Consider the following 22,757-nt stretch of genomic DNA (forward strand, 5'->3'; position numbering starts at 1 on the left):
GCATGTTCTTAATTTTTCTCGTTTCTGGATCTCTGACCGGCACCAACACCGTTTTCTCCGTGTTCACGAAATCTTCCTTGATTATTTGCGGAGAAGCATCACTGCTGACTCCGTTTGGTACGTCGTTGACGACTTTGCTAGCGGTCGAACATGATAACGAATGATAATTCACTCCTCCTAGGTACAGATCGTCGTTCATGTCGCTGTCGTCGTCGTCGTCCTGTGTCTTTTCACTACTAACGTCATCGCAAACGCTATCAACGTCGCTACGCTTATTATAGTCCTCCTCGTCATCGGAAACAGGGGGAGTTTTAATTTGAATCGAGAACTGATCACTTGTACCTTGATCCAGAACGGGCACACCGGGACATTCCACAAAATGTGGTCGGACTGGGTTCTGTGCGGATGTTTCCATGCTCGTTGACACCCTGAAACACCCATTGGTTCGATTAGTCGCAGGAAAGTATCGACACGCTAAAGATGTAAACAGAAAACGATGAAACACAAATGCTTCGAAGAAAGGCATCGATTTTTGGGATGTTTGTACGTAGGACTCTGTACTATTCGAAATTTTGTTTATTTTTGTGTTCGATTTTAGTGCTTCGTTACATGGTATGGCACAGAAGGGAGAGGGGACGTTTAGGGTAGGGATTACAAGTTACGTAGCGAGCACTGTACAATTTCTGAAAAGGATTTAATTAAAGGAACGTGGAACTCTGTACAAACGATCTGTCGAACATTGAACTAAAGTGATTTCATCATAAAAGTTAATATAAATTTATAGTTAATACTACTTACACGGATAAGTGTTACTGCTTCTAGATTTCGATAATGGACTAACTCGTTTACATTCTCCTTTGATCGATGTGAAAGTCATAGAGGAGGATTAACAATTTAGCGGTTTCCTATTAGTTGTTCATTGAATAGTTTCAACGTATTTTGTACATATTCACTTCGAAATGCAATTTCAATTACAATTTTTTGTTTACCTCTCCACATTAAATAATAGGCAATACGTAGGCTCAGTTTCGCGATCAAATATTTCTAAATACAGAGCAATTGTTTTATAAAATCACTTTCATAAATGAAAATAGGATAAAATGTTCAAGAAATAAGTATTCTAAATACTAACTACGGTAAATGATGACGATAAAAGTTTATACACAAACGATGTACGTAGCAATGACGAAATGGAGAAATATAGAAACAAGTCGCTAGACTGTGGATGTTTATGCGAATTCATATGCACAGATGAAGAACAAAATTGTCTTCTGCATGTAACGTGTATTTTATTTTCTATATTTCATATATTTATGCATAAATATTCGCAGTCTAGTCATCGTGGCCCACAATCATCGATACTTCAAACAACCCAGTGAAAGGAAACTTAACACCAGAATTACAACACTAAACCTGCCAAGCGAGTCACTTTCAAACTTTTTCTTAAAATCATTCATTTATCAAACAACAATTTTCCTCTAATTTTGAGGGACAACTAATATAGAATAAATTTTATCGATAAATATATTTAATACATAATATATCATTAAAAATATATTCTGTTCTCCCTCTAATTACAAACATACAGTTGTATACAGTCAGTCCCAGTATTCGTACACTCTATGTCGATTAAAAAGAATTTGTCTAATTTAAATGACATGCTTCATATATTTCCGAATCAACTCTTTATTATAAATATGCACATGAATAAACTTCACACATGTATATATTTACAATTACAAATTTATTTGGAAACATGAAGCACTCCTTAAAATTAGACAAATTTCTTAAATAAATATAGACGGTACGAATACATATGGGACTGACTGTATATAATAAACACGACTTAGGAAGTTTCAGTGTTAACAATCATACAACAGCCTCTCTAAACCACGACTTCCCGTCACCTCTCACGATTCACGGAACAGCTAAACACGTCACTTGGCCACAGAAAAGTCACCGAAAATGTATCTGACCCCTGAGAAACTCAATCCCCCTTATTCTTGCGACTGCGAAGAATCAGAGGAGGAGGAGGTGGGTGATTTCCAGGATGTTTGCGACGATGGGCCATCATGCTGCTGCGTTGGGTGAACCTGCGTCTACAAATGTCGCACTCGTACGGCCTTTCTCCCGTGTGAGTGACCCTGTGCACCCTGAGCGAAACCGATGAGGCGAAGGACTTGGAGCAGAGCTTGCACTGGTAAGGACGTTCGCCCGTGTGCTTTCGCGTGTGCAGCTGCAGAGAATACTTATTGGCGAGCGATTTGCCGCAATGAGCGCAGAGATAACTCTGTGAGTGTATACTAGCATGACTTTGAAGATTGCTCTCACTGGCGAACTTTTTGTTGCAAACGTTGCAATGGAACGTCTTCGGTTCTCTCTTCTGTATCCCATGCGCGATCCTCTTGTGAGCTACTAGGTAAGATTTCTGTGGATAAACGTTCTCACAGTACTGGCAGGGGTAGGTCTTCATCCATAGAGGATGAGGCTTGTGCCCCTCTGGATCTGGAGCCATGAAGATCTCCTTGTTATGCTCCCGCACTGTCTTCGGGTCCACGCTACTGTGCACGCGTATCTGATGAGCTCTCAGCCCAGACATACGTTTGTACTTCTGGTGACAAAATGGACACTCGACGTAGGTATCCTTTTCGTGAGTTTTAAGGTGTTCCTGAAGAGCATCCTGCGAAACGTAGCTTTCGTAACACCTTTTACAACGGAACGGTTTCCTATGGTCCCTGAAAATGTGCTTGCCCATCTGTTTCTCGTTTTTGAATGTCTTCTGGCAGACTGGGCAAACCGTACGGAGGTTTTCGAGAATGTTATCCACTTCCTCTATCGATGCATTAGTTGCTGGGATTTCTTCCAAAGCTTCTTTCTCTTTGTTTTCATTCTTTCGCTCTTTATTCTTAAGATCTGCCCGAGGTTTTGCTTTCTTCTTCTCGATGACCTTACCTTCCTTTTGCTTTGGTTTCTTTTCACGAACTTTCTTAACCTTCGCCGACTTCTGTTTGGTCGACGACTGCTTCTTATTTTTTTTCGGCAAGCTGAGCTCCGGTTTAATTGGCACTATAACTTTCTTGATCTCGTAGGACACCGACCCATCCTTGTCCTTGATCGGTATGAGGATACTTTTGATAATGTTCAAACCACTCTCGTCCTTCACTTCAACTGGTACGTACGTGTTCTTAATTTCTTTAGTCACTGGGTCTCTGACAGGAACCAAAACTGTCTTCACTGGATCTTCTGAACATGGTTCTTCTTTAACTATGTCTAAGGTGGAGCTATCGCTAACTTCAGTTTTCAACGAATCACTATTAACAAAGCACAATGACGAATCATCCTTAGCGTCTGACAATGAACGATAGTTCGCTTCACCTGAGTGAAAATCGTCATTTTCCATCGATTGCTTGATGTCGTCGTCAAAGTCCACGCTATCCATCATACCACGGTTTTCTTCCTCGTCGGAAGTCGGGGGGTCCTTGATCTGCATTGGCACTTCATCCTGGTCCAAACTAAGAGATCCGTTACATTCTATAAAAAGCGGTTGCGCTGAGTTCTGTGTCGTTTCTGCGATCTTCGACATCCTGAAACATCCATTCATTTAGTCAGTCGTACGAAAGTATTGAGGCGCTCGAGAAAGCGAAAAACAACTAACTATCATCGGTATCGCTGTCTTGTGGTTCTGTGCCATTCGAGATCTCGCTTATAGGTATGTTACTGTATGTTTTTGGTGGTTAGTTATGTAATTGTTATACGAAAGGAGAATAAGTGGATATTGTTGATTGCATAGTGACGATTTGGTATCCTAAAAAGATGTAATTAAACGAACATTTCGGTACATATTTGATATACACTACCAATTAATCACAGATTCCACAGCAATACTTGAGCCGTTCATTGCGCAAATCGATTAACTACACTTTTTGAAAAATCTTTAATTTAAGTGCTAAAACATTTATGGTCATAACTTTTAACATTAATAATAAGGAAATTTTAAAAAACAACGTACATTATTTCGAGTTAATCGATTCTTGCAATCGCATCCTACACTCTCTTAAGAAATTACCTTGTCCTACAAGTATCATACAATGAAACTGAATTAACATGATAATTTTTTGTTTATTCCACGCGAACCATCGATATTCTTGGTAACATAAAATTATGTAAATAATGGTAAAGCCTATCGTATATAAAATTACAGTAATGATTAGAAGTAGACAGAAAAGTGATATTGGCAGTCCTCAATATCAGCATAGAAATGGGAATTACAAAAGAGATTTATTTAGTTCTGTGCGATTCTAAGCACTTTACACTACCACTACGTTTGAGATCATACACGATACAACAAATGAAATGTTCACACAGTTAAAAAATTGCAAAAAGTAATTTTTCTTCTTCATCGAAGACTGGCCTTTATAGTCTATACAAACTTGTACTATCTTCGTCAGTTGATTTCCTGAAACATCCATTTGTTTAATAAGTAGCGCCGAAAGGATCGATTCGTGTAAATGTAAATAAATAAAAAACTAGTATTCGAGGTAACTGCAATACTACGTCGATCATTCGACAACTCGCTTATTCTCGTGTCACTGTGAAAATTGTGGGTTACTCACCTAATGCAAGATGAAAGGAAGGTGGACAGAAATGATGGATTATAAAGCTTAGAAATTAGATTTGAAAAAAATGTAATGAAGGAATGACAGATTTGTCATTATGCACTTCAAATGCACACATACAAACAGGCATACACGAGCAGTTAATACTGTTTACATAAGCATGCGTAAGTGGTTCTAGATTAATCATTGGTAATTGTCATTGATAAAAACCAATTAAAACAAGAATAAATAATATTTCTTATTTGGTGCACAGTATAAGATGTACAGTGGAGTCCAGCTATTTAAGATCTTTTTGATGGTTTCAGCTCCAAGACAACTGACTTTAAATAAAATTGTTTTTCACATGTGAAACTAGTTATTAATGCACATTTAGTATCGAATTTATATTATGTATATGTATATAACACGTTGACTGCCAGACAAATATTCTTGAAAATTTCTACTAGGATTAAATATTATTTAAACTATTGCAAACTACATAATCAAACATTTATCGTGGTATTTATTTTTATTACTTCATACAAATTCATTTCCTTTGTTGCTCAACATTTAGAATTATCTATTTCTCGTGCTTCAGTGAAAAGCACTGTCACCTATATATGTTAAACTAATTTTATTTTCAACTCAAAAATAAACAAGCTAGACGCCACTGCACATTATTATTAATATTTTATATGTTTTTACACTCGTGCACATCGTCGTACATTTCCCCACGTTTTCACTTTTCATAAACGCATAAAACATTCGTCATTCATCACGGAAGTCTCCACTTTAATTCTTCGAAATATATAAAAGTGTATAATTGCTGTTAGAACTAATCCTCGTCGCTGAGTAGACAGCCAAGAGAAACTGGTGGCGGTGGCGGATGATGTCCAGGATGTGTTCGTCGATGGGCCATCATGGTGCTCCGTTGGGTGAACGTCCGGTCGCAAAGATCGCAAGCGTATGGCCTCACTCCTTTGTGCGTGAGCTTGTGCACTCTGAGTGGAACAGACCTGGAGAAAGATTTAGGGCAAAGGTTGCATTGGTAAGGTCGTTCACCGGTGTGCACTCGCATGTGCAACTGCAGGCTGTTTTTGTTGACGAGCGCCTTGCCACAAAGCGAGCAAAGAATGCTAGTGTTCGGGCAGACGTGCTTGCGAAAGTAAGCTTCGGTCGAGTACTTCTTATTGCACTCTTTGCACTCGAATATGTTTAGACCTACACTGTGTACTCCGTGAGCGATTCGTCTGTGAGCCCTCAGATGAGACACGTGCGAGTAAACTTTGTCGCATATTTGGCACGTGTAGCTTCTCATTTTCGACTGGCCGACTTTTACCGACCTTTCACCCTTTCGATTGTCCGGGTTAGAGTTCGACGGGGATTCATCTTCATTCTTCCCTTCATGCATGGATTTGGGTTCTACGGTGCTGTGCTCTCGCACATGATGAGCTCTCATCGCATACGCGCGTCTGTACTTTTTAGGACAGAGAGGACACTGCATGTAGGTATTCATTTCGTGAGATTTCAGGTGTGTCTCGAGGTCATCCTTGGAAACGAACGTGTAACGGCATTCGTTGCATCGAAAGCGATTTTTGTGAGTACTGCGTATATGCTCGTCCAGTTGAACCATGTTGTCGAAGTTTTTTTGACAAATAGTGCAGATCGTTCGTAGAGTTTCTAACATCGTGTCCACTACATCTACTGGTTGTGTTCCTGGTCCTATGGAAAATTCTTCGTCATCCTTATTTATCTCTGGTTTGGGTTTAATGGCCCTAAACTTTGTCTCCGATGAACATGATGCTTCGATTGGATTTGTGAGATTGATGAGCATCGGTACTTTATTAATTTTCAGTCCTGTCGAATCCTTAACTTCGATTTGCATACACGAGTTCCTAATCGCGGGGTTATTATACGGTACTAACGTTGTAGGTACTGTGTCCATGTCAGGCTCTAGCTTAAATTCCTTTATCGTGATGATATCGTTAACTTCATTTGGTAGTGTATTGCTGTTACTGTGGTTAACTTCGTCTAACAATGGGCGATATTTTGTTTCATCCAGGAAGAAATTTTCGTCGGTGTTGCTCTCACTCTCCTTTTTCACTATCCACGCACTATCTATGTCGACACAACTTTTATCAACATCCCGTGGCATATAAAGGTTCCTAATTGTGGAGTCTGTAATTGGTACTAACGTCGTAGGTTCTGTGTCCATGATCGGCTCTACCTTGAATTCCTTTATCATGATGTGATCGTCAACTCCATTTGGTAGCGTATTATTGTTACTGTGATTAATTTCGTCTAACAATGGACGATATTTTGTTTCATTCAGGAAGAAATCTTCGTTGGTGTTGCTTTCACTTTCCTTTTTCACTATCCACGTACTGTCTACGTCGACGCAGCTTTTATCAACGTCGCATGGCACGTTATACTCTTCTACATCGAAAGCTGCCGGCTCCTTAATCTGTATCAGCACTTCGTCCTTCTCCGAAGTAGATGTTTCGTTACAGTTTATAAAAACTCGTTGCACAGGATTATCTTCGACCGTCGACATCCTGAAACATCCATTCGTTTAGTAAGTAGCGCGAAAGGATCGATCCGTGTATGTAAATGCAAAACTAATAATCGACGTAAAAGATTGGATGACTACTCGACAGCTCGTTTGTTCGTGTGTTACTGTGAAGTTTGTGGGTAGTTACCTGTTTGCGATACGAGAGGAAGGTATGTGTACAGAAATGATGGATTATAAAGATTGGAAGTCCTATACACAAATATGTAATTGATAGATTTGTTAAATGTTCCATCGAAGCAAGTTTCTTACGTACTCAAAATAAACACTCGCAGTTAATCTTATTTACGTAACTACATGTCGGAAACTTAAAAATAATTGGTAATAGTTATTAGGAACAATTGAAACGAAAATAAAAAATATTCCTTATTTGCTAGTCGGTATAAGATGTACAGTGGTGACCAGCTACTTAACGGCACTTGATGATTTCCTCTAAATGTGAATTTTTCACCAAATTCTCTATCATATAAAATCTATTACTAATACACATTTAGTGTCAAATAACAAAGTATGTTAAACTATTTTCATTATTAACTCACGAATCACAGCCATACATGACCACCACTATATATTACATATTCCTGCATTCATCCACATTTTCACTCGCCATAGGTCTATTTATGACGTTGTCACTCTAGTGTCACAAAACGCATAAAAAAATCTATCACAGATGAAAGAACTAATCCTCGTCGCTAACGAAACATTCGAGAGAAACGCGTGGCACTTTTGGATGGTTTCCAGGATGTCTTCGTCGATGGTCCATCAAGGTGCTCCGACGGGCGAATGTCTTTCCGCATAGGTCGCACTCGTATGGTTTCACCCGTTTGTGGGCAAGCTTGTGAACTCTGAGTGAACCTAGCGTAGTGTACATTTTGGAGCAGATGTTGCACTTGTTAGGTCGTTCGCCCGTGTGCGCTTGCATGTGGATCTCCAGGCAGGTTTTGTTGGCGCATGACTTGTTGCATTGAGGACAGGTAACGCGCGCGTTTATCGGACGGCAGAGGTGGTTACGAAAGTTATCTTTGAGTAAATATTTCCTATGACAGATTTTGCACACGTACATATTTTTGCCTATACCATGAGCGATACGTTTGCGAGCCCTCAGATAAGTCGCCATACTGTAAACTTTGTCACAGACTTGGCACTCGTAGCTTCTAATTCTCGACGGGCAAGCCTTGTTATGTATGGATTTCGGTTCTACGGAGCTATGGACTCGCACATGATGAGCTTTTATCGAATACAGGTATCTGTACTTCATAGGGCATAGATGGCAATGATATAAGGTAATGTTCTCGTGATGTTTCATGTGTTCCTCGAGGTCATCCTTGGAGATGAACCCGCGGTAACATTTGGCGCAATAGTAGCGGTTTCTATGTTTCTTACGCATATGATTGTTCACGTGTTCTGGATCCATAGTTTTATGACAAAATTGGCAATACTTTCGCGGAAGTTCTATCATTGACGTTTGTGTCCCTAGTGCCGAAAAATTTTCACCAAGTTGAAATTGACGTTCATGCTTGCTCACATGTTCTGCATCCATAATTCTACGACAAAAATAGCAATACTTTCGCAAAGGATCTAACATTGGATTTGCTGATATTTGTGTTTCTAGTGCCGCCGAAAAATTTTCGTCAGTTTTATTTACTTCAGACTTTATCTGGGACAACTTAGCCAAACGCAGTGTACAAGATCGTTCTTTAACATTTTGAACTTCTTTTGCTACTTTCTTTCCTTCTGCATTTTTCGGTTGATTGGTTACTTTACTTTCTGTCGCATAATTATTTGCTACATTGTTTACATCCATGTTCCTCGTCAAAACTCGTTCGACTTTAATATTCATTACTGGTAGCTTTACTTCAGCTTCATTTTCTACTTTCATTCCTTTAACATTTATAGCTTCATTTGTTAATTCCTTTCCTTCCACATTATCAGCTTTATTTGGTACTTTCTTTTCTGCCAAGATCCTCGTTGATCTTCGTCTAACTTCAATATTTTTCTTTACTCTTCCTGTTACTTCCTCTTTGATTAATTTCTGTCTTCTTTGTATCTTTGGCTCTTCGATTATCATTGGTTCCATGGTTGCCTCATGCAAACAAGATTCTTCATTAACATTTTTAGCTTCATTTGTTACTTCCTTTCCTTCCACATTCTCAACTTTATTTGCTACATTCTTTCCTGCCAAGTTCCTTGTCCAACTTTCTCTAACTTCAATATTCTTCTTTACACGTTGTGTTCTTCTCTTTTCGATTATTCTCTGTTCTACATTTTTGTTTGTGGATGGTTTGGCTTTGGTGCATCTAGACTTGGTCTTCGATGGATACGATGACGCGACGATTGATTCACGTGGGGAAGTAATCGATATTTCCTTCTTAACGTCATGCAATGCCGATTCGACGCCATTCTGAACTGGTGTAACATTCATTTTCATAATGCTCGGTCTTGTCGCATACTTAATTTCAGTTGGCACATACTTGTTCTTAATTTTCTTTGTTTCGAGGTCTGTGATCGGCGCTGCGTCTTCGATGGGTTCTAGTTTGAATTCCTCTATCGTGATGACATCGCTAACTTCATTTAGTAGACCACTGCTGTTAAATACACTTGAGAACGAACAATAATTAACTTCATTTGGACGGTACATAGTTTCAACCGAATAGAAATCATCGTCAATGCTGCTTTCACTTTCCTTTTTCACTATCACCGCACTGTTGTCGTCGCGGTTTTTATCAACGTCGCAATGCATGCCGTGGTCACCTTCGTCGAAAACCGACAAATCCTTATCCGAAGTAGGTTTGTAAGCGTTTACAAGTGGCCGTACTGGATTATCTTTGATTGTTGATCTCCTGAAACACCCATTTGTTTAATAAGTTTTTTAATTGATCCGTGTATGTAAGCAAAAAGAAAAACGAATAATAGACGTAACAATCAACAACACTCATTTATTCGTATGTTATTGTAAGCCTTGTGGATTAGTACCATGTTCCAAAATAAAAGAAAAATAATATTGATTATAAAGAATGGAAATCCTATAAAAGAAATGTAATTGGCTGACAGATTTTGTGAATATTTCATCGAAGTTTTTACGTGATACTCGCATAAGTACGCGTTAGAAATCCCACACCAATCGTTAGTCATTTTTAGACTGTTGATATTTTTGCAAATTCATATTTTTACGCAGGTAGAGAAAAAGGTTTGAAACTTAAATAAAAGTACATCTTATTTTCTATACGGTATAACATGCATATTATTATTGATGTTTCACATATTTATCCATTTGTACACATTCTCTTCATATTTTCGTTTACCATAAATGCATAAACAACCGCAATCGAGCATATCAATTAAGGGAATCTTTATTCTTCCTATAGTCAACATAAAATTCGTGAAATCGAATCAATCCTCTATTTGTACTTCGTAGACCAGTGATATTTCTAATCAAATGAAAGTACAAATGATAGCCATTGATTCACATTTCCAGTATTGACACAAACAAAAAAATGAACAGTAACATCGTACGATCCTCAACATTTTAAATAACCCTCAAAAAAAGAAACAAAAGCATTCTATCAAATGTCCAATATTCTTCTCTGGTCCTGTGTCATCCCACGTCCTTCTTCCATCACTCCTGTCTCACATGTTGATATCCACTCCAATCATACGGTCAAATAAAAAAATGTCCACGATATTCAAAATCGCAGAGATTACTCCTTGTTACTCTCGAGGCTTTCATAGTGTACCAGAGGAACCAGTGCATGATTTTCAGGGTGTTTACGCCGAAGAGTCATCATGCTCCTGCGCTGTGTGAACCTCTGTCCACAAACATCACAGACGTTCGGTTTCCTGCCAGTGTGTATGAGTATGTACACCCTAAGTGCAACTGATTTGGTGAAAGATCTCTTGCACTCTTTTCACTGGTAAGGTCATTCACCAGTGTGCATAAGAGCGTGCATACGAATGTGCAGCTGCAGGCAGTACTTGTTATTGAATCCTTTACCACAATGAGAGCAGAGGAAGCTCTCTTTGCAGAGATCGGTGTGTACACTGGTGCGAAGGCTTTTTTCATTGACGAAATTCTTGTTGGAAACATTGCACTCCAACCTTTCGGGGCCTTTGTTTTGTATCCCATGTGCGATGTGTTTGTGGGCCACCAGATAAGATTTCTTTGGATAAACACTGTCGCAGCACTGGCAGGCGTACTTGATGTTGTTTTCACCATCCTCTTGAGCTACTTCTTCAGTATCCAGACTACTTTCGGTGTCGATCTGCATACCGCATTCATCTTCATCGGAAACTGGTGGCTCCTTAAGATCTTTGAGTACTTCGTCCTGGTCCAAAATTGGAGCTCCGTTACATTCTATAAAAAGTGGTTGCACTTCGATCGTCCACTTCCTGAAACATTCATTCGTTTAGTAAGTTTAACGAAAGGATCGATCCATGGAAGTGAACAAAAAAACAACCAATGATAGTCTGCACGGATGCGTTTGTCATTCGACTCGTTTATTCGTGTGTTATCTTTTATTTTAGAGAGGAGAAATTAAAATTATATGGTGGAAATAGGAAGGCCGATCGAAAGCATTTAATTACAGGAACTCAAGTAACTGTGTACACAACTTAATATTCGGTTATAATTAACGATACTTGTGTACTGATACTGACTGTTTATTTCAACAGTGTTAGAGATACTTTTATATTTATTATATATATGTACAATTTTCGAGTCTTATATAAAATTATAATGACGAGATTATGTTTTCATTGATAACAAAAATGAGACGATGCAGTACTTAATGCAAACTCAACAGTGTTTCGTATTGCGTGAACCAGAGTTAATATTCTTAGCGCTCTTAAGTAACTTAACATACAAACAACTTAAGTTTGCAGAAACGATAGGCACGAAGGTACTCAGAAGCGAAAGGAAGACACTGTAATACCTGGGCTCCATAGATAAAATAGTCATCGATTGTTCTCATTGTGAACACTAGGTTCTCCTTCAAGACCACAAGAACCTTTTCAGTCATGATACAGTCGCCTCGCTGTTGACTCAAAGCGTCCAATAGTCTTTGATAGTCCTCACTATAAAAATTCAATCATTTTTCAAGTCTACAAGAACCATTCGAGTTATGATACAATCACTTCGTTGTTGATTTAAGACGTCCACTTCTTCGATAGTCTTCATTATGAACACTCAATCATCCTTTCACGTCCCCAAGAACCTTTCCAGTCACGATACATTCACTTCACCCTTGACTCAAGGTGTACCATATGCTGCAGAACAGTTATGACTATTCCGAACCGCTATCAAGCATGGCAAGGGACACAGGAGCCGGCAGTGGGTTATTTCCCGGATGCCTGCGATGATGTCTCATCAAGCTCTTCCTCTGAGTGAATCTGAAATTGCAGATGTTGCACTCGTACGGCCTTACACCTTTATGAGTTAGCTTGTGCACCCTCATTACTCCTACATCGGTGAAGCGTTTGAGGCATACTTTGCACTGGTAACGCTTCTCGCCAGTGTGCCTCCGAATGTGAACACTCAGGAGATATTTCTCTTTGAACACCTTGCCGCAGTAGTCGCAGGTGTAGGTTCTTTCGTGAGTTTTCGAGTGACTTACGACACTCTCAGCGCTGGAGAAGAACCGTTTGCAGACGTTGCACCTGAACGCCTTCTGTCCTTTCTCCCATTTCCCGTGGGTGATGCGTTCGTGAGCCAACAATTGGGAACGCTGAGCGTAAGTGTTGTCGCAGAACTCGCAGGCAAAGTTCTTCTTTCGTTGCCCATTAAGCCTTCGCGCTTCGCATTTGAAGCGCAAAGAACCGTTCTCGCATATGGCTTTCGGTTCCACGGTGCTGTGTGCTCTGATCTGATGCTGTTCTATTCCCTTCTGAGATTTGTATTTCATTTTGCACAAAGCACACGCGAACGGGCCGTCTTTCTTGTGAATTTGGAAGTGCTCGTTGAGGAGGTCCTGAGACTCGTAAATGTATCGACAATGCCTGCAACGGTAGTGGCCTTTGTGCATCTTGCGAAAGTGCGAGTCCACCGCCTTCTTAGTGGAGTAAGTATTCTCGCAATAAGGACAAATTTCTTGGTTTTCCTTATCTCCCAGGGTGCTTGATACAGATTTTTTCCGATTATTCTTCCTCTTTCGTTTGGGTAAAACGTTACTCATATTTTTGATCGACGTTGACGAGTTATGTCTCGTTCCTCTCCAACATCCACTCCACTCCACTCCAACATTCTGAAGTTTGACGGATTCGTCTGTGTCCTGCATTGAGAGTGGATCATTGTTGATAATATTTAAGTCTGGTTCGGGTTTGACGTTAACTGGCACAAATACTTCAATAGGATTTGCAATTGACGTTAAAGACGTCTGCGAAGATTTTTCTTTGGTATCTTTAAATGCGGTTACCAGAGAATTCTTATCAACGCTTCGCAAGAAATCATCGTTCAACGACGAATAATAATTCATTCTTTGTAAATATGGATCACTAATGTTACTGGGATCTTCCACTTTCGGTTGAAGCTCGTTGCCAATGTCTTCGTAATGGCACTCGAAGTCCCAATGCTGGTCATCCTCGTCATCGGAAATTGGAGGGGCCTTAATACGAATTGGCATTTCACTCGGCCCCAAAATAGGTCCGTTACGTGCTATAAAAAGTGGTTGCGCTGGGTTCTGTGGAGTGGACGTTTCAGCGATCGTTGGCACCCTGAAACATCCATTGACTCTGTCAGCCGAAGGAATGTACTCGATAAACTCAAATAAAAGTAATCGATTCTCGGTACAATTGTTCATTCGCGCATCGTCATAGAACGTAGTGATTAGTTACAGAGTTTCAGAAAATGGAGGCGTGTACAGAAGAATTTTTAACGAGGACTGAATGAAATGACTGAAATAATTTAATTTTGAATTATATATTAGTTTACAGTGGTCGACAGTGACATTGTTAAGCGATGGAGTTCTTGGAGTCATACCTTATTTAATTTAAATTAACAATCTATTACTTTTTAACAGACGCTAATAATTCGAATATTTTCATATTCGTTACATTTCAAAATAATTGTTTATTCGAGTTCCTTATGTACAGCTTCAAATTCTATGCACAGTACGTAATGGCTAAAAGTACATCTTCCTTTGTGATAAAAGTGAAACTGCGTGTGTGCGTGGGTATTAAAATGTACCAAATAATGATCATGTAATACTTCGTATTTACCAAGTACGATAAACAAATTCCATGTCACTGCAATTCCTAAATAGTTAGTATTCATCCAGAAGTTGCTAGACACAATATATATATATATACATATTAAAAAAAAAAAAAAAAAAAAAAAAAAAAAAAAAAAAAATGTCAACAAATTGATGACTTCGACAACCTCTTCCAAATACGATCTAGAATTTTATTGAGTCGCAAAAACAACACATTAACGAAAGAAAGTAGTTCCAATTACTATTATGATTCGAATTATTCCCAACATTACAGAAGATCTAGTTCCGAATGGTATCAAGAGTGGCGAGGGAGACTGGAGGTGGTAACGGATGATTCCCTGGATGCTTTCGATGATGAATCCTCAGGGTGCCTCGCTGAGTGAAACTACGACCACAAATGTTACACACGTAGGGTCTCGCCCTCGTGTGGATGAGCTTGTGAACCTGAAGTGAGGTTAACCGAGAGAAACGATTGTAGCAAACGCTGCATTTGTAAGGTTTCTCGCCAGTGTGGATCCGAACGTGCATCTTCAGGATGTACTTATCCCTGAACACCTTACCGCAATCGTCGCAGGTATAAACACGTTCGTGCAATTCGACGTGGCGACGAAAGTTGTCTTCGATGCAGAAGCACTTGTCGCAGACGTCACACTTGAATTCCTTGGGTCGTTTGTACTTCACCCCGTGGATGATGCGTTCGTGAGCCCTCAGGTGAGTGAGCAGAGGATAAACGTTCGCACAGTACTGACAGGCGAAGGACTTCAATCGCAATCGACTGCCATTAGCCTGGTGGTCGTCGTTCGCCTTTGGTTCCACTGTGCTGTGCGCGCGAATCTGATGCTGTTCGAGTCCCCATCGATGCTTATACTTCATCTTACAGGAGGTGCACTGATACGGCGTGGCGTTTTTTTCGTGAAGTTTGGAGTGCTCGTCGAGGATGTCCTGAGACTCGTAGATGTACTGACACCTCTTGCAGCGGTAATGGTTTCTGTGGTACTTGCGAAAATGCACGTCCATTACACGCTCCGAAGAGTAAACGTTGTGGCAGTACGGGCAAACGTTCCTCAGGTTCTCCCGCGCCATTTCCGTTCCACCAGACGACGTGTCCGTCGCTGGAATTCTCGGTGGACTTTTGTAACGAACGCTGGATAGATACTTCATTCTCTTTTTTTTTACTGGATGGTTATCCATCGCGTCTGTGTTTTCGAGTCTCTTATTTGTCGTCTGTAGATTTGACTCATGGACTCCTACGACTTCTGTGTTCGAGTTTATTATTGTCCTTGGGAGAATGGGTCTCGTTTTCGTGATCGAAGATGATTTGTCTTTCCTTTTTTTGCCCTTTGTAGCCTCCAGTTCATTGCTCTCCATGTTGCAGGGCAATGATCCCTCACCACGTTGAACTGTGAGAATGTTGTTAGTAATGTTTAACTCTGTCTCCTTCTTGACTCCCACATACACGTTTCTTTGTTGACCTGTTGTTGGACTTGTAACAGATCTCAAAGGCATCTGCGAGTCTATACCAGGTTCATCTTTAATCTTAGCAAGACCCGTCGTCAGCAAGTGAGTATTACTTCCATAAATAGCCTTGTTCCTGCCACCTGCTGCGTCTTCATTCTTTTGTCTCAGTTCGTTAATACTACCATCGTAGTTGCTATCAAAGCTGCAGTGAACACTGTGGTCACCCTCGTCATCGGAAACGGGAGGCTCCTTAATTCGAATTGGCATTCCATCCAGGCCCAAAAAAGGTCCGTTACACGGTATAAAAAGTGGTTGTGCAGGGTACACTTCAGTAGACGTTGCTGCGATCGTCGACATCCTGAAACATCCATCGATTAAGTCAGTCCAAGGATAGAGTCGGGACGAGTCTGAGATTTAAACTATTTTATGTCTGTGTATTCGATTTCATTGGACTTTATACATCTTCGAATATTAATCAACGTGTGTGATGAGTAAACATGTGTGTCTCTGTTGGTGGAGAGAGTGAGATTGTCTGTAATTAAACGCCACAGTAGGGAATAAATACAGAGTTGGATAAACAAATTCCGTGACTCTGTGGTTTATAAGGAAGTATCTGATCGATACATAACACTGGTTTCGTTAGAATAATCACGCTACGATGAAGATGTCTCATCGCGCTGTCCTGCTGAATAAATCTTCGATGGTTTTTCCTGTGTGGGCAAGCCAGTGTACCCCAAGTATATGCGAATAACACTTTAAGCATTAATTTGCATCGATACCAAAGAGAATCTACCTTTCAAAGAGGATTTTTCTTCGAATTTCTTGCCACGTTGGTCGCAGAAGAGGCTCCGATTTCCGATTCTTCACTTTGCAAAAACACTTGAACTTCATTCTGTTTTTCTATGTCCTGAGATTCACAAATGTATCGACACATCCTGCAATAATAATGGTTCCTTTGCGTTTGGTCAAAATGGGCGATTATCACGTGTTTGGTAGGGTAACTGGTATTGCAAGACGCTACCAGTCTTTACTGAACCTCAGGGAGGACTAAATGCAGTAAAATACAATTTGAAATGATGAACTTTATATTATGATACACTTATGATATCGTTGGTCAATAATAATACAGTATATTATACACTTTCGCGTTACGTTGATCACGGAAGACAGTCGAAGCACTAAGTGTTTCCCTTTAAAACATAACGCTCAATGCAATAATAGGCATAAATAATGAGTAAACAGAACGAAAGAAATAAAACAAATAATGGCGTCATAATATCAATGGAAAATATTCTGCAAATGGCTATGGAATCAGCTTTTTTATAAAAGTAAAAAAGAAAATAATTGTACAAAAATGTGATAACAAATCTTCTCTTCGCAAATATAATTTACGTTTGCAGTAATAATACGATGTTTGTTCGAACTTAAAGTCTTGACCAACTACAGCAAATCGAAGCACACAGTAAAACGAAACATAAAACTATTGGTTTAATAATATTTTAACGAGGTTTAATAATAATTTAACAATAAAATAATATTATCGAACCATCGATATACCTCCTCACTAATAACGCGTACTGAATTGCTCTCATGACCATTTCCAGGTCACTAATCTAAAAGAAAGAAAAAATACTTTCAATTGGCTTTTGTTTTTTTATTTTTCTTTAAACGGTGTTGGAGGTGTGATCGGATGGTTATGTCGATAATGATTCATCAACAAATATCGATGAATGAAAGTACGGCCACAAATTTGACACAGGTAGGGGTTCGAGTGCATTTTCAGGAATGTCATATAAAAAAAATCCTTCTGGCAGATTGTACACTTGTAAAGTTTCTTGACAGGATGTGTTCTTCGCCTATTGTCTTGTAGATCGTATTTGGTGATCCCCTCGTGCGATCTGCCACGAAGAGCAAGGCTTTTTCTTGTGAAAGACTTCTCGCAGATACCACACATGAATTTTTTCGTTGTCTCGAGTATCTGAGGCCTTTCGATTCTGTGAACGACGCGCTCGTGATTCCTCAAATAAGTGAGCTGCTTCAATCGCAACGGAATCGGGTTCCGGTGGAACTGGCTTTATCTTAACCGACGATGGGTCGCTGTTCTCGTTTTGAGATTCTGTAAGGTCTGGCGTGATCTGTACGTCCACGCTGTACCTTGATACCAGGACTGTGTGGGCGGTGATGCTCAATTCTACGTCCTCTTCATAGCCGTTTGAAAAAAATGAATGTGCAACTTGTACTGATACTGGATCTGTAACTGACGTCGGAGGTGTCTCCTCTGGATTCGTGCAGGGTTCTTCTTTAATTTCTGAATTCGCGCAGGGTTCTTGTTTGATCCCCTTACTTTGTTCGTTAAGACCGCCATAGAAGGCTTCGAAATCGCAATTTACACCGCTATCCTCGTTGTCGGAAAATGGTGGGTTCTTAATAGCAATCGATGTTTCTTCCGGGCCCAAAAACGATCCACCACACGTTACAAACAGTGGTTGTGCTGGATACGCCGTGGTAGGCGTTTCTGCGATCGATGAACACCTGAAACATCCGTTCGCCAAGTTAGTCGAAGAACAGGCTCGATAAGAATCTGATATTGAAGTACATTATTTAATTTTATCGAACTTTCTACATCTTGGAATACTACGCTACTAATGTAAGAGTATATAATAAAATGGTTACCAACAATGATGCAGCAGGTATTAACTATTCAGGTGGATAGGCAAATTTTATAACGTTGAAGTTCACAAATTGTTGAAACATCACTCGTTGAAGCGTTTTTGGTATATGATGCAGCTGTTAGTGTAACAGATGAAACCGAGGATAGATGAACATTTGAATAAATTGCATGAGGAGAGTCACTAACTTTTTAAACGATAAACAGTTTTGTAAATGAATATAGGTTTTTACAACAAAATTATTTTCTACAATGGGAAAATATGGAAGTGAAGGGAAGTAAATGTTTTATTAATAGAATATCTGGTTTATGGGAGCGAATTTCTACAGTACCTACTGATAAGGCAGGCACTATAATAATGATACTCATGCATGTAGAAGCTAAAGTACTTAAAAAAAAAAAAACTCTGAAAAGGTATACAAATCTTGGGTATTACGTATTAATTACAGATACGAAGAGAATCCCACGTAGACATTGTACTTGCAACAAAATTTATGTAATAATACAAATTGACAACGCAGTCTATTTCACTAGAGTTCAAGAATAGTTGAAATGACACGTAAAGAACTTTCTTTTTCCGAACATGATTTACAATAGAAAATATATGGAATTCAAGGATAAATAATGTATACGGATTTTGCGAGTTTAACGAGTATGTATCTGGGAATTACATTCGAGCCTTTTATTAATACATATAATGATACAACACGCGTAAATGAACATAACTCTCTATGGAATGAGCCAAAAACAATTATTTTTTGACAGTACTAAAATATGCAAACGTGGATAAATATGAGCCATGGCATAAAAATCTACGTTATTGACGGGACTTATACTGTTAGGTATAGATTATAGTCGAGCATATCTATAGACACAATCAAGAAAGCATTAAAATCAATTCATTTTTAATAACATTACTTTTGTACCCAATACAACGGAAGTTTCAAAAGTATCAGTATAGAAAACAAGCATCCATCTTTATACCAAAACAGTTTCATATAAAATAATACTGTCGCACCTAATAACAATAGTATATGTGCGTTAATAGTCCCATTTCAAACAATCGTCAACATTTCGAGCAAGTCCTTCGAAAGAAAATCTTAAACTACAATTTTCTTAAACGATTAATATTCCTCAAGAGTTTACTTTCGTTAGTTAGCACTTGAAAACATGTTACCAAATCGCTGAAAGCCTAGATCAGTCATTCGAAACACTCACATTTCGTCTTTGTCTCCAACTTTAGGAACACTCTCAAACTAGTAGTTGTTTTTGAGAAAAGAATTAATGTACACAGGAGGTGGTAACGGATGATTCCCCGGATGCTTTCGATGATGAATCACCAGGGTGCCTCGCTGCGTAAAACCACGACCACAAATATTGCACACGTAGGGCCTCAGACCTTTGTGTGTCAGCATGTGCACCCTGCACGAGTTCGACTGCGCAAACCTCCTCAAACAGACTTTGCACTGATATGGTTTTTCACCCGTGTGCTTCCGCATGTGCAGCCTCACGTGATACTTCTCCTTGTACACTTTGCCGCAAATGTCGCAGGTGTACCTCTGGTTGTGCATCTCGACGTGATGCTGAAAAGTGGATTCGTTCGAGTAGGACTTCGTACAGATGGAACATTTGAAATCCTTTGTTTTCCGATGCTTCAAACCATGAGTGATGCGCTCGTGAGCCCTCAAGTGAGCTTGTAAAGAGTAAACGTTATCGCACTTCGAACAATCGAACGTTTTCATTTTAACCTGAGACTCTTCGTAGCAGTTCAAACCACCTTCCTCTTTGATCTCGTTGGCCACCGCTTCCGGTTCCACCGTGCTGTGCTCGCGGATGTAATGCTGCTCCAATCCCCACTGCTCCTTGTACTTCATCTTACATTTGGTGCACTTGTAGGTCAGTGGGTTCTTTTTATGGAACTCGTAATGTTCGTCGAGGATGTCCTGCGACTCGTAAATGTAATTGCACTTCTTGCAGAGGTAATGGTTTTTGTGAAATTTCTCGAAGTGCTGGACCATTACGTGTCTTTTGGAGTAAGTGGCACAACAGTATGGACACATCTGTCGATTCTGGTACGTTTCCACGTCGCCTACTGGCGTTTGCGCCACTGGGAATATCTCTTCTCTAAGTTGGGTAATATTGGATGGAAATTTCTGTTTCCTTTTCACTGGCTTTTTCAACTCTTCGCTACGATGCCATGATGGCGGCATTGATACAACGTAGTCTTCGTATGCTACAAGATTTCCAAATGCATCGATGCTTGATTTGGGTAAAATGGGGACTGCACTCTTGCTCTTACACGTTCTGTATCTTTTTCTTTGAGGAAAGTCTAACAATGCAGGATTATTTTGTACATTAACGAACTCAATGTTGCGTGGCGTGTATCCATCTTGATTTTGACGAGATTCGGGAGTACTGTCGGTAGTGTTTGGCTCTGTTTTAACTTCAACTGGCGTACACGTGCTGGAATCTTGATCTGTGACTGAATGTGTAGCAAGTGGAGAAGGTGTCTGATCTGAGTTCGTATCAGGCTCTTCTTTAATTTGTGTAACCTCTGTTATAATCGGATTAGCCTGGGCTTCCTTTAAAGACGAATCAATGGTCCTTTCGTTACCACTCTGCGCAATGGGATTAGCCACGTCTTGAGATATTGGAGGGTCCTTAATTAGCATTGGAATATCTGGTATACCGAGGCCCACAAGTGATCCATTACACGATATAAGAATGGGGTGTGTAGAGTACACTGTGGTAGGCGTTACTGCGATCAGTTGCATCCTGAAACATCCATTGACTAAATCAGACCAGAGAAAGCTTCGATAGACTTAAATAAAAGTAATCGATTCTTGGTACAATTGTCCACGGAATCATCACATGCTACTCAACATCTTGTTCATTCGAGTCCGAGATTTACAATATCTTAAAACTGTTCGTTTCATTGAATTTCGCACGTCTTCCAGTGTTGCTTAACGGTCGTAATCGTTAAGCGTATGTTGTCAGTGGTAAAAATTAAATTGTGTGTAAGAAAATGTTTATCAACGATGATGTAGTACATAATAACTACTCAAATTATTAATAAATGATTATAAATGATAAATAAATTTCAAAATATACTCTTTTCTTCCATTATATGGGTGAAATGGGAAATACATAAATAATGCACGATGGTATCTGTATGGTTAACTTGTACGTTGCTTAACGAACCTTTTATTGAAATATACCAAAAATAATCGCGTTTATCAAGGTTAATGTAAGTAGAAATAGACTATAATATAATTAACTCATTTTATTAAAAAACAATGATTCACTCCTCCTAGACACGAATCGTAGATATTGTTTGCTACATCTTCCTCTTCAGGTTTTGTTCGTTAACGAAAATTCTAAATTTATCTTGGCATTTCTTCCAGGCCAAAAAATGATCCATCGTACGTTATAAAAAGAGGTTCAGCTAGCGTAGAGGCATTCCTGAGGTCTTCGATATCCTGAAACATCCATCACCTTAATCAGCTCAAGGAAAGACTCGATAAAACGATATTATAAATATCCTAAAATTATTTATATAACTTTCCTGGATCTTGTGCATCTTCTTATCTTTGTGTGTGTGGTGAAGCTGACACTGCGAGTAGTCACTGTTAATCACACATGGCGCAGGACTTATGTACTTTCACGAACCAATATGTTCATTCGCCTTTTAGAATTTTTAGTGGTTCGTTTCGTATACTCAAGGGGGGAGGAAATAGGTGGGGAGAGACAGTGCGGAATTTAATTAAAGGGACACAAAATTCAGTACAAGGGTAGTTATTTCATTTTCAACTTAACATAAATGTACAGTTAGCGTTAGTTACAAGGATGAACGTTACAGAAATTGTAGAGCAACTGACGATGGAGGCAGTACAAGTAATTTTATTAAGGGAATCACATTATACTCTCTTGCAATCCAATTAATTCTGGATTTGTACTACGGCATTGTTTACCATATTTTACAGTAACTTCATTTGATGTAAAACGGGGAATGGCAAGAATAAAACTTTATTTGTAATAAAAGTCAAAGTTTTTGTAATCATACCTCTATGATATTGTTCATCGATAATGATTTTCGATAATTACACCTTTTTAGTTTGATGAATAATTTCTACGATGCACTGTATAAATAATTTATCATTCCAAAATAATGTTACACCTAACTATCGGTAAATAAACTCGACGAAAGAAATAATACTGTATGATTATATTCAGAGTTCAATAAACAAATGCCTAGCAAACGAATC

The 22,757-nt window shown here is 39.2% G+C and overlaps 3 protein-coding genes across 3 annotated transcripts in view; all 3 read right to left on the reverse strand.

Annotated features, from left to right (window-relative positions):
- The window catches only part of LOC128889587 (zinc finger protein 91-like), a 79,503-nt gene that overhangs the window by 28,111 nt on the left and 28,635 nt on the right, over positions 1–22,757 (reverse strand). The window lies entirely within an intron of this gene.
- Positions 435–4,405, reverse strand: LOC128889211 (zinc finger protein 2-like). Its single transcript, XM_054146656.1, has 2 exons — positions 3,656–4,405; positions 435–3,584 (listed from the first exon to the last, which is right to left on the reverse strand). Exon 2 carries the CDS (start codon positions 3,581–3,583, stop codon positions 1,988–1,990), a length of 1,596 nt encoding a protein of 531 aa, XP_054002631.1. The 5' UTR covers position 3,584; positions 3,656–4,405; the 3' UTR covers positions 435–1,987.
- LOC128889239 (zinc finger protein 1 homolog) lies at positions 10,907–12,431 on the reverse strand. Its single transcript, XM_054146694.1, has 2 exons — positions 12,093–12,431; positions 10,907–11,550 (listed from the first exon to the last, which is right to left on the reverse strand). The coding sequence occupies exons 1-2, from the start codon at positions 12,116–12,118 to the stop codon at positions 11,082–11,084; spliced, it is 495 nt and encodes a 164-aa protein (XP_054002669.1). The 5' UTR covers positions 12,119–12,431; the 3' UTR covers positions 10,907–11,081.

Source organism: Hylaeus anthracinus, unplaced genomic scaffold, assembly GCF_026225885.1.
Source record: "Hylaeus anthracinus isolate JK02 unplaced genomic scaffold, UHH_iyHylAnth1.0_haploid 11997, whole genome shotgun sequence".
Lineage (NCBI taxonomy): Eukaryota > Metazoa > Arthropoda > Insecta > Hymenoptera > Colletidae > Hylaeus > Hylaeus anthracinus.